This window comes from Megascapheus bottae, chromosome 4, assembly GCF_031878675.1.
Source record: "Megascapheus bottae isolate mThoBot1 chromosome 4, mThoBot2.hap1, whole genome shotgun sequence".
Classification (NCBI taxonomy): Eukaryota; Metazoa; Chordata; class Mammalia; order Rodentia; family Geomyidae; genus Megascapheus; species Megascapheus bottae.
The window spans coordinates 62,122,845-62,135,843 of NC_143512.1; the positions used below are offsets into that span (position 1 = coordinate 62,122,845).

At 46.0% G+C, this 12,999-nt stretch overlaps 1 protein-coding gene across 1 annotated transcript; it reads right to left on the reverse strand.

Moving 5' to 3' along the window:
- Positions 1 to 403: 403 nt before the first annotated feature.
- Ptger4 (prostaglandin E receptor 4) lies at positions 404 to 10,197 on the reverse strand. Its single transcript, XM_090331164.1, has 3 exons — positions 10,113 to 10,197; positions 8,763 to 9,675; positions 404 to 1,014 (listed from the first exon to the last, which is right to left on the reverse strand). The coding sequence occupies exons 2-3, from the start codon at positions 9,654 to 9,656 to the stop codon at positions 424 to 426; spliced, it is 1,485 nt and encodes a 494-aa protein (XP_090187290.1). The 5' UTR covers positions 9,657 to 9,675; positions 10,113 to 10,197; the 3' UTR covers positions 404 to 423.
- Between the last annotated feature and the right edge of the window lie 2,802 nt (positions 10,198 to 12,999).

Here is a 12,999-nt window from a genome sequence, read left to right on the forward strand (position 1 = left end):
ATTCATTTCACCAACAAATCTTCCAACAACAAATTCCTTGGTGGTTTACTGGAAAAAGGAAAAAAAAACATTGGCAAACTGTAGCTGGTTACACTGACAAGAAAAGGGGTTATCATTTAATTATACCTTGTATTAACAATAAACCTTCTCACAGAGAAGAACATACTTTAAATACCTTAAACCATATTTACAATGATAAAAATTCACATTTCATGCTTTAGTGAGACACTTGAGTCAGCCTTCGTGTTACTGGCGTAGAGTCTGGTGCTGGGTGTCAACTAGAAGTTCTTGGGGTGTCATGAAGAACCTGCCTTCTTCCTGTCCTCCCAGTCAGTGGAAACACTGGTGACCACAGCCATACAGCTGTGACTGCGCCCCCCCCACCCCCATCCCCTGTCCCATGGCGTTTTCCCCCTGTCCTCACTATATACATTTTTCAGACAAGTTCAGTGCTTCTCGAGGAAAGGTGACCTGGAGGGCGCTAGCCTTTGGGCCGGGCCCCTGTGGGCCTAGCCTGCCCGCCTCATCCACCAGCAGGATGCTCTCGGAGGCGTCGGGGCCCTGGGAGGAGTCGGAGGTCTCGGACACCCTCAAGGTCCTCAGCGAGGTGCTGTGGGCGTGGGCCAGGCCCGGTGCTCCGGGAAGCAGGCTTGGACCTCCCAGGGCGTGGTCCCCGGGCTCAGGCAGGTAGAGGAGCGTCTGCGAGGTGCTGCTCAGCTCCTTCAGCTCGCGCGCCAGGAAGGAGCGCGAGTGGCTGGACAGGGCCGAGGAAGTCCTTCGGCTCTCGGAGCAGCGCTGGCCCGAAGTGTCCCCGCGCGACCCGCCGCCCATGCGGCAGAAGAGGCACTTGATCTTCTCGATGGCCCGGCAGAGCACTGTCTTCCGCAGCAGGATGTATATCCAGGGGTCCAGGATGGGGTTCACCGAGGCGATGCGGATGGCCTGCAGATCCGGGTTTTTGCTGATGTCGCGCACCACGTCAGGCTGATACAGCTGATTGATGAACACGCGCACCTGCAGGAAGGCATGCCACAGGCGGTCAGATCTCACCACTCAAACGGTGCCGGAGGCGTTAAGGAACGTTCAGCAGCACGAACTATAGTTTACGCAAGAAACCTTTGCATACACACATGTATATATGTGTATGTGTATACAGTTATGCATATACATATACACACATATATGTATTGTATGTATGTCAATTCCTTTACAATGGAGAGGATAGGCTGTAAATTGTTGTTATTGTTGGTCATGGGGCTTGAACTCAGGGCCCTAAGTGCTACCCCTGGATCTTTCAAGGCTAGTGCTCTACTACTTGAGCCACAGAGCCACATCTGGTTTTTGAGTGGTTAAGTGGAAGTAAGAGTTTCTCTGGAACTTTTCTGCCCCAGCTGGCTTCAATCCGAGATCCTTGGATCTCAGCCTCCCCAGGAGTGAGGAGTAGAGGCCTGAGCCACTGGTGCCTGGCTGCTGTGAACTGTGGAACCAACAACAGAATCTCCTCTCATCTAGAACCACTAGAACATGGTAAGTGCTTTCAGCTTTTTTCTGTGGCTCTCCTATTTTTTTTCTTTCACCCATGCATAGTAATTATCTTGTGTCAACAATTGTTCCTTTATCCCAGACTCTTCTCCAACCCCTTTTCTCTGGCTACATTCCTCTCTTGAAGATAATAGGACTTTAGTCACCAAACTGTACTTCTCACCTGAGTGTCTTCTTGCTGATCCTTTCTCCAAACAGCCACTAGAAGATTATTTCTAAAATGTCTGATTATGTTCCAGTGGCTCCTTTCTGAATCATTCAAGACAAAGTTCAGGTGTCATTCAATAAATCCAGCCTGAACGTCCACTCAGAACTTTCTTTGTGTTTGTATAGCTTTTTGGCCAAGCAATAGCCAAGTGTCCAAAGAGCACAGTTAATAGAACAGTTAGAATGACAGCTCATTTTATTGCTCTTTGAGCTATTAAGGCAAGAAATGTGTCTGTCAGCTGTATGTGCCAGTACATACAGGATACCCAAGCAACCTGCTTGCTATTTTCAAGTTTTAGTTTGGTCTTGATCATAATCTTGTATTTATTCACATTCTTTTATGTGTTTTATTTATTACTCATAATCACCTCACTGTGTTATAGACATGATAGTAGGCTCTGGGGAGAAGAATTATTCTACTAGATGTTATATACTGCTTTTTTTGAGGGGGTGCAATACTGGGGTTTGAGCTCAAGGCCTGGTGTTCTTGCTTAATTTAGCCTTTTCCCTCATGCATGGTGCTCTACCACTTGAACTACCCCTCCAGTTCTGGCTTTTTGGTGATAAGAATCTGATGGACTTTCCTGCCTGGGCTGGCTTCAACATTGATCCTGGGCCTCTTGAGAAGCTGGGATTATAGACATGAGCTACTGGTACCTGGCAAAGGGATGCCACATAGTTGATGAAGACAGAGTAATACATATATATAGACCAGATGACAAGAATATCAGTTAACTGACTGTTAGTGCTGAAACGATGTAGGAAAGGTACACACAGGAAATGGAGTGGGTGGGAACTTATCTAGAAATATAGGGTATTAGAAGATAGTTTCTAGAGGAGAGACAGCAGCACGCAGGTTTGATGGCTGAGAATTGTTAAACTGAGGAGGAAGAAAATAATACTTTGCAGAGAGTTCCATGTGCAAAATCACAGATGTGTGAAGTGCTACACCATTGTCCATTGAAAAGAGATTGGACTGGTGTAAACCTAATGGAAGATGGGAATTTTATTCCTTAGCACAAAAGGCATGTGTTAATACATGGGATTTATTCTTACCTCTCACTCTATTTTACCTAGACCTTGTAACTACAATAGGATTACTTATGTAAAGGTTGAACCTGGAATTTGTATAATAGGTAGTTTTGAGATCAATGTCACTTGTCTAGTGATTGCATTTGGTAATTATTTTAGGTATTAGAAATAAGCAAATCTCACAGCCATTAGAGGAGAAAAATCAACTCACAACAGCATGGCTGGACCTTGAATCTATAGATTAGAATCAAACATTTCTAACTTAACAAGACCTGAGAACCTTATTGCTTTACCATAGAGTGTAATAACTAATGAATCATATTTATGAATCACCAGGAAAGGATAGAAATATTTTAGAAAAACACATAGCAATTTATATAAAAGAAAAAAATAAAAATATTTTAGAGAAATAATTTTAATTAATCTGCAAAAGTCATTGGCCGTGTTATGTTCCGATGGGCAAAATGAATGTTAGTGTCAGGTCTTACAGCAGAATTTGTGTCAACTAGAGATGTAAGGCCTGTAGGTGGCAGTGTTGTTCCACCTAGCAATTCACTAGGATACCCTTTCAACAGCCATTTCCAGGGCTCAGACTGGAATCCGCACAGTTTACACCTGTGAGGTTTTTAATTGTTTCTAGCTAGTTCTCTACCCTACTGTCAAAGGAACACTGATTATTACTGAAGGGAGAACATTTTCTGAACAGTTAAACTAGAATACAATGTTCTGCTATCTAAGGGAACATATAAGGAGTTCACATGCAATTTTTAAATTTCTATGACTTTTTAGAAAGTCAGAGTTGTTGCAAAAAGTTAATGGGATTTTGTAATCAAAGGTGATGAGAGTCAGGAAGGAATGACCCTATTCATCCTTCCATCCATAATTGTAATTAATTCTGACTACTACAGAAGGGAATGAAAGAAAGATGTAACAAAAAAGCTGTAGATTAGTATTCAACAGAGGAGGTATCTTACAATTAATACAAAACACCAAGCCTGATAATTTCGTGTGTTTTAGCAAAGGGGAGTTCATGAGATAACAGAAGGATAAATATAAGCCCCCAAATTCTAAATATAGGCAAGAACCTTGTCCAAAATTGGGATTACTTGAAAAGAATCAGTGAGTGAGGTTTGATTTGTGCTGTCTTCTCTGTTGGAGGTTGATTTCAAATAGAGAAAGTTAAAGACAAAAATTAATTAAAAATCATGCATTTTGTAATTCCTGAATAAATATAGCAGATTCTGCATCACTTTAAAAAGGCGAGTTGATTTCCTCTCCTTAAAGAGACAGAGTCTCAGATAAGTTTGGAAATGAAAATATGCACAGCACTTCAATGTCACATGGGATCTCTTGTCTAACAGGCTCTATATGTTACACAAATAAACAAGTTCAGGCAGCTTTCAGTTTGGAAGAGTGGGCTGCTAATTAAAAAATAAACCCTCTGAGTCAGAGGGGAAAATATCCTAAAACATTCACTGAATATAAACAATACTTCTACTTTCTTATAGTTGGAAGTGAGTCTTACTTCTTTTTTGGTATTAGCTACAGAAATAAACATGTGATTTCTTGTCAATATTCTAAAGTTCTTGACAATAATTAGAAGTTGAGACTCAAGAATCCTGGACCATAATCTGGAGAGGATTTGACAAATTTACAAGAAAGTGAAATGACATGAAAGTTACAAGGGAAGTACAGGATGTAGAGGCAAATACCTAAGTGCTGTAATTAAGCAAACTGCTACTCAAAGTCTGTTCATGTTCTGCACACATTCTTCTAGTGCTCAGCAAAATTGCTGGAAAGGATCATGCGCATTTTCTCTCACAGCTTTTCTTGTGATCTATATAGGAAAACTTGACAACTGGAGAATATACTAATAGTTTAAAACTCCAGATAAGGGATACCTTTAAAATATGGCTAATGACATGGTATTAAAACACAAGCTTCATGTTTATATATGAACCTGTTTGCATGGAACACTGATTGAAAAAAATAAAAGAATGTTGAAATACTGATAAGGCCAAACTTCTTTCCTTCTTTCATTTCTAAAACATTTGCAATACTTCTGTAGCTAGATTTGTGCTTTAATGCTACCCCTCTTCTCCAAGGAATTATCTGGGCATACCCAGTTATCTCACCACTTTGTGAAGAGTCCATAATTGACACAGCTGGTACTGCGAGTCCTCAGCATTACATTTCTCTTCTTAAAGGGTAGTGGAAAAGGTCCTGGGCTTGAGCTGGGCTTAGTCCCTTGTTCCTACTGGGTATCTATCTGGCCACAAGTTCATTAAACTGTCAGTAAATGTCTACATTGCATATTTATGTCTGAAATTGGGTTTTAACCTTACAACTTCAGTATTCTATTAGAAAAAATCTAGAGGAAAGTAAGACTTATTAGTAGACATTCAATAAAACCAAGGCTTGAAAAAATCAACAAAGGACAGTGAGAAGAACATAGGACTTAGATTTCATCCACAGACACCTATTAAGTTGTGCTTAATACATTTTTTCATGCGAAGCTAGGGAAAGTGAGGTACAAACAGGATGAAAACACTGATCTACTTCCTTTCTGGAGTTTTTCAAGACTCCAGTGAGATATTGGTTGTGATTTATGTTACTCTTTAGTCTTTAAAGGTGCCACTATTTGGGCTAGAATTTCATATTATAACTAAAAACACTGCTTCAAGGAATTGTCATTTCTTAACTTAATTAAATTAATAACAAAATACTCAAATCCTTTTGATTCTGCTGTAGTTGTTCTCAAACTTACTGCATTACTTTTATCCATTGATGTGATTTCCACTCATGTGCCATGGAATCCATTTTTAATAGCCCCACTTCCAGTTTGCCCTCCACAAACATACCCATCAATAGTTCTCACCTGCTTCTCTAAGCGTTTGCTGATTAAGTGTGCTGATCAACCCAATAAACACCTCCTGGAAGTTGTTTTCTTAAAGGTTTAAATTTTACTTGACCAAGGTAGAAAATAAAGCAAATTAGCCATCCCACTTCTAAAAGAAAATATTGTTAGTTCAAAGAAAAGAAACAAGGTAGTAACAGATATAGCCTTGCCTTGACTGTGCATGGCAGCATCACTTTCTGGATCATAACAAATAACAGTTCAGTCCAGAGACAAAAGGTCTGGTTATAATTCTTATGTGAGCAGTAGTATTGTAATTATAAAATTGTACACCAGAAATTGAACTACAGCATTTCATTCCAGAGCCTTAAGAGATTGTCTTGCTCAGATATTCCTAAAGAATGCAATATCTTTTCTCTTAAGCTTATGCATCCATCCCTTCAGCTTCTGCTCTGTTTTAAAAAAAATTTCCTGACACCAGCCACAAATAGAAAAGTGGGCCAAAATGACAAGATCCACTTCCCCTTAACTGTTGAATAGTGTTTATAGATCCTCTAGTCATTGCCATCTCTGTTCATTGATTATGACTCACTTCAGAGTTTTGTAGGTTGAAAGGTATTTCTTTTATTCATAATTGATTCCACAACCATTCTGAAATTCCCATTCCAATCTCAGCTCGATGTATGAAGTCTATATTTGGGGGACAAATTAAGTTTTATTTTTTATTATAAACTCAATATCAATCATCTTCAAGAGTCACTTAAAAAGCCTCTTCTCTAGAGGAAGTGCACAAAAACTCGACTGTTTTTCTGTTGTTGCTTGCTTTTTTTCTACATTGTGTCAAGCTTTCTGAAATCCCAAGGAAACTATACCTGGGGGACTCATCAACTTTTCAAATTATTTAAAATGAGTGAAAGATTCTGAATTCCCTCAAATGGGATCTCTTGAGTGGGTTCCATGGAATTTAAAACAGGCACAACTTTCATTTTAAATAGAACTTTGAATGTGAGAAATATTCAAAGTGTATGTGGGGGTGAATAAAAAACAAAGTTATAAAAGTAAGCCAACGAAGATGACAACTGTGAATAAGTTTCCCTTTTGACTCTTTCCGTAATTGCTGAATTGTGGGTGTGTGGGTGGGCAGGGTAATGCACCATTGCTTACCACTAATTTACATTTAAAGTGGTTTTGAAATTAGATTTTAGTAGCCCCAACTAAAGGCTCAAAACTGAAGCTACTGAAGCTACTCCTATTTCTATGAATTTTTTTACTTCTCTCAAAATACAAATGGTCAGTTATTCAGGTTGAGATTACATAACATTTACCATGTTACTAACATTCTTCAGGGTATTTTTGTTAATAAACATGCTGATTGGCAAATGGTAAATAGAACTGCAACAATTTATTGCCACTAGACAGTCAAATAATGTTGGAGACTGTCACAAATGCCCACCCCCCCCACCTTCAGGCTATGTCTACTTCAGTCAAGAGATGCTAAAAGAACCCCAGATGCTAAAGGAGAACATTTTGTTGGTAGCTTTGTAGGAACCAAAGCCCTCAGAAACTTATGTGCATGCTGCTAGCCTCTTGGCTCTAAGTCCTCAGTTCCTTCAAGCGAACGTTCTGAAAATAACAACCACTCAGTTTGTCATTTCACTGTTCTGCAAAATCTAACACAGAGCCCAGAGGGCTTTTTTCCCCTCACTCTCAAATCTCACTGTGTAACAACACCAAGTAAATTACACTTATAGACAGTACAATATATTTATGTGGTCTGAGTGTGACTTAACTCTGCGAACTGCATTGGGTCCTGGAATGGCTTAAAGGCTCCTCTGGCTAATTATATTTACTTCTGTTTATACAAATTGGCAAGAAGCTACTGTAAACTGGCGCTCTGCCATTGCTAAGTTCTTCCATGTACCATCACTTTCATCAGAGATAGAATATTTTTACATCAAAGATCCTTGGACAGTATTAAGAAAGAAAATAAGAGTCCATGATACTTATTAGGTTGGTATTTTATTGAATCCTCAATTGGTAGTTTAATGTTCCCAGACATGTACTGTTTTGAGAAATGGAAAATTATAAACTAGTAAGCTTTCAAGATAAATTCTAAAAACTTGAGTTCTTCCATTCTGTTTTTTTTTTGGGGGGGGCGCATTTTAATAATGACAGGAAAAGTGGAAAACTAGCTGGGGTTTGAACTTTTCTGTTCCTAATATTTTAGCACACTCAATGGCAATTTTAAAGAGGGTGTTATCCTTAACATAAAGTATGCCAAAACTCCGGCTGACACTGAATGAAGGATCAGATGAGAAGTGTATGAAGCCATACAGAGGAGTAGGATTGCAGAAGGAGACATACAGGAGCAGGGCTTGGAGCTGGAAACACTTTTAGGGTCTACACACCACAGGACTTGGACTCTCCACCTCGGTTTCTTTAGAAACCTACTGAACCTTCCTTCCGGTTGCTGAGAATTCAGATTTAATACCCCATGCACCTCAGCCTCCTCAGAACCGGCCCACAAGAAACTTCCTGCTCTGCCGAAAGAACAAGAAACCTGGGTCTCAGCTGTAGCCCATGCAAGAACTATAGTCTGCATGGATTAAGATGTCCCTCCCAGGCATTAAGAGTAGGAAAATAAGTCCAACTCCTGCTGGATTACCTCCCTTGCTCTGACAAGTGAAGGAGTTAGACTGGACTGAAAAACATCTGATCTCCTCGCTAAGAGGCAATGTAACCCAAGAAAACGCCTCCCAGCCTTCAAAACCAAGGCCACAGAGGTGCCCCCCTTGGACGTGTTGCAGCTCGTGCGTTCCGGGAAGGCCTGGGTGGATTTCCCCTGCCCCAGTGACCCAGGATGCCCGGGGCCTTCCGAGAAGAGGAGATGAAAGGGGCGGGCAGGGACCATCCCCGAGAGCTTATTTTGGGGAGGGGGTTGTGTACAGAAGAAACCAGTCGGATGCAGGGTGGGGGGGCACCTGCTCCGTCTGGTGGATGTCTAGACGCAGAAGATCTTTGGGGCTCTTTGGACCCCCGGGGGTGGGGGGAGGAGGGATGGAGGGGTCGGGAGGAGCGCAGGGGGAGGATGGTCCCCTCCCCCCCTTTTCCCCAGCACACTCACCACCAGCGGAATGGAGCAGATGAGCACCACCAGGGAGGTGGCGATGAGCAAGATGACCATCTGGATCTCGGCGCCCGCGATGCGACGGAAGCTCCGACGGCGGCGGAAGTCACCGCCGCTGCTGCGCGGCAGGGCGGGGGACGCAGCCAGGTTTCCCCGGCCGGTGGCGGCGGCGGCAGAGGAGGCGGAGGCCACGAAGGCGGCGGCGGCCGCGTGGTGCTGCTCGAGGCCCAGGGAGGTGCGGCGCATGAACTGGCGGTGCATGCGGAGCAGCGCGCCGCACACCAGCACGTTGCACAGCACGGTGGCGAGGATGAGGAAGGAGCTGAAGCCGGCGTACATGTAGGAGAAGGCGGCGTAGGCCGTCACGTTGGTGGTCCAGTCGATGAAGCACCAGGTGCCCGGGTACTGGCGCCGCGAGTGGCCCAGGCCCATGCCGGGCAGCGCGCAGAAGAGCACGTTGGAGACGTAGACGGCGAAGAGCGTGAGGCCGGCCAGCCGCTTGTCCACGTAGTGGCTGTAGAAGTAGGCGTGGTTGATGGCCAGGTAGCGCTCGATGCTCATGGCACAGATGATGCTGAGCCCCGACAGGCCGAAGAAGAGGAGGATGAAGGTGCTGTAGTCGCACAGCGGCTGCTCGCCGGGCCACTGGCCCTTCATGTAGGTGGCGATGGTCACCGGGCTGACCAGCAGCGTGCCCAGCAGGTCGGTGACCGCCAGGCCGCACACCAGCGTGTAAAACGTGGTCTCCTTCTGCTCCTTGCGCGACTTGCACAGCACCACGATGGCCACTACGTTCCCCACCACGCCGAAGATGAACATCACGGCCGGGATGGTCACCGGGCTGTTGAGCCGCTCGGGGGAGGCGGACGCGTTGACCCCGGGCGTGGACATGACGGCGAGGGCGCGCGGTCTAGGGATAGTGAGACAGACAGACAGACAGACAGACAGACAGACAGACAGACAGACAGACGAGAGGGCAAAGGGAGGTGAGTGCGGAAGTGACCACCTGCCGGGGTTAGACTCGCAGCAGCACCTCCACGGGTGAGAGGAGACCCGGACACCCCACGTTAGAATCCGCGGCCACTTAACCGACAGCGGCTCTCCAGTCCTTCCTCCCCCCGCCCCGGCTCCCCTTCCCCGCCAGCGGCACCGCTTGGCCGGCGGATATTAATATTGATAAGTCCGTACCCGCCCTTCCCGCCTCGGCCGCCCGACCCCACTCCCTGCCTCGCGCAGGCGAGTGAGATCTCAGCCGGGGAAAGCGACTCGCTTAGCGTCCCGGCGTCCACGACACTCCCCCGGGAGGCCAGACGCGGACGAGGACCCGATGGGCCCGTGCCCGCCTACCTGGAGCGGCGCGCCGGGGACGCGGAGACCCCGAGCTCGGAACTCCTCCGACCAGCCTGCGGCCTCGCCCCGCTCCCCCGGCGGCGCGCCGAGCCTTCCACCCGCTGCGAGCCGGCTTTCAGCGACGGCCCATCTTCCGGAGCCGGGATGAGCTTTCAGAAACTCCCAGGAGCCACGGGGGACATCGGGACGGGACTCCAGACGGGAGTGGGGCGTCTTCCCGGGTCCCCACCCCGGCGGTCTCCGGCGGGAAGCCCGCGGACGCCGCCCGCCGCCGCCCCGGGCGCTCCCAGGTGTGCCGCTGCCAAGCGAGCAGGTGGCGCGCGGAGCGCCGGTCCCCGGCTCTGGCCGCCCTTCGCCCCGCGGCGGGCAGGACGCGCGGCGGGCAGGACGCTCGGCTACCGCAACTGGTGACGGTGACCGAGGCCGTCGGCGGAGCCCTGGGGGCGGCTCAGTGTCCTCACGGCCGGAGGCTCGGACCTGGGGCTGCTCATCTTCGTAGCTGGGGCTCCGGCTCCTCGGCGCTGCTTCTGTACAAACTTTTCTCCCCCCCGCACGAGTTTCCCCGGTGGAGGCGGAGTCAGGCTGGCGCGGCCCGGGCTCCCATTGGCTGGCAGGGAACGAGGCGGAGCAGGCGGGAGTGGGGGGAGCTGGGCGGAGCCCCGGGTGGGAACCGGCGGGTGGCTCGGGGCGCGGCGGTAGGCAGCTCGGGTGCTCTCCGGGGTCGGGTGGAGGAGACCCCGGGGAGCCTCCATGCTGTCCAGAGCTGCGTGGGGCGATGGCGCACACTGGTTCCCCTCTCCGGTTCCTTCCCCTTTCTGTGTCTCCTAGTGATACTTTCTATCCACAGTGGGCAACATGTGGGGTAGGACCCTACCCTGGAGTGACAGCTCTGTGTGTGTGTGTGTGTGTGTGTGTGTGTGTGTGTGCTCGTGCGTGCACGCGTGCGCCCAAAACAGCGCTTCGGATGGATCTAGGAGGGCCTGGTGGGTGGATGGGTGGGTAGGTACCAGACTGGGGAGGGGAAACCAGGAAGAAACCATCCTCTCCCCATAAAAGGAGTTCGTTGGCAGTGCCCGGCCCGCATTCTGTAGGACTCTTCAGCAGGAAAAATAATAAAGAAAAGGGAAGACTGAGCCGGGACTGAGAGCTTTCCTGGCTCCCGGGTTCCCGCAGGTGGGATGATTTTTCTCCCCTCTTGTGGAGAGCCTTTTTCTTAGTTGAACACCTCCCAACTGAAGGAAGGGTAGACAGAAGGTTCTGGCTTGGAGCCTGTTATACTGTTGGCCCCCTGCAGCAGGAATCCTTTGGAGGGTGTGAGGGGAGTGAGACAGGTGAGCCAGGAAACTCACCAGGCACTCCCTGCCTCCCGTTTAGCAGGGGAGAGCCTTTCTTCTTGGGGAGAAAAGTTTCCCCTGTATCCGCTGTTTGCTTCTTTTTACTTGATTTTCTAAAAGCTGGAACTATAAATCAGCATAAAAGATGTTAAAAAAGGTTGTGCCACCTAGTCTTTAAAAACTGTGTCACTGTGAAAGGGTATCAATGTATGTGAATTAATGCACCTTCTATCTGGCAAATATCATGTAACCCTTTTATTAATTACAATAAAAAATAAAATATAATAAGAAAGAAAAAAAAACTGTGTCACCTAGTATTTAAAGCGCGCGCGCACACACACACACACACACACACACACACACACACACACACACTAAGATCTTCTCTAAGGTAAACTTGGTCCCTGTAGGTGATAAACAGGCACTTATTGCCTATCCTTATTTCATGAGAGAACAAACCTGTCTAGAATTTATCTGATTTTTTCAGATAGTCTCGGCAACACATGAGAAATGACTGAAACAAAAGGGGCATTCTGGATTTCACCAAGTTTCAGGTGGAATTGCTATCCCAGTGGTAAAACATTAAGGCTCCCTGTGGGGGCATTGCTGTAGCAAAGATCTTTTGTGTATACTGTGTGTACACGTGTGTGTGCTGACATGGGGGCTTGAACTCAAAGCCTCCATCTCCTGCTTCATCTTTTCACTCAAGGTTGGTGCTCTTCCACTTGAACCACATCTCTGCTTCTGGGTTTTTGCTTGTTGTTTGGATATAAGAGTCTCAAGGACTTTTCTGTCCTCCATGTCTTTGAACTGTGATCCTCAGATCTCAGCCTACTAAATACCTAGTAGTACAAGCCTGAGTCACTAGTGTCCTGTTTGCTGTTGTGTACAGTATACTTTTTCATTACAAACGAAGGGGAATTGCACATATGTTAGCAAGTAATAAAAGATTCAGTGGTGATGGGTTATTTTCTGTCTTCTCTTGACACTCTTTAGTTGTCAATGCTTCCATTGAGTAGAAACCTCTTATCAGCATAGAACACAAATCAACATTAGAAAAAAGAAACCATCTTCTGTCCACATCATGCTTTACCATCAACTGTCAGTAGATGCAGGATGTTTATTACACTCACTTTTTGCTAATTATTTTTTGCTTTTTCTTTCATTTTGAAGCTCCTAAAGTGGAATAATATGAATTGGTATACTTGTTAGTTTGTCCTGTTGAAGAATATATTAAGAGTATTACTAGCTCAGGCATACTGCTGAGGAAATGAATGGTTATACTTGACTTGTTAACAGTGAAGCTGTTTTCTTTCTTTCTTTTTTTTCTATGTATGTAGTACCGAGGAATTGAACCTGGGTCTTCATGCATGTTAGGCAAGCATTCTACCACTAGGCCAAACTTCTCACCCCAGTGAAGCTGTTTTCTTACTAGACTTTTAAGTTTTCCTTCTAGTAGTTAAAGAATATAGGAAATAAATAACAGCCCAGGATGTAAGACTTAAAACTATTACAAAGATTAACTTCACATTATTGTTTTGGTTCCCCAT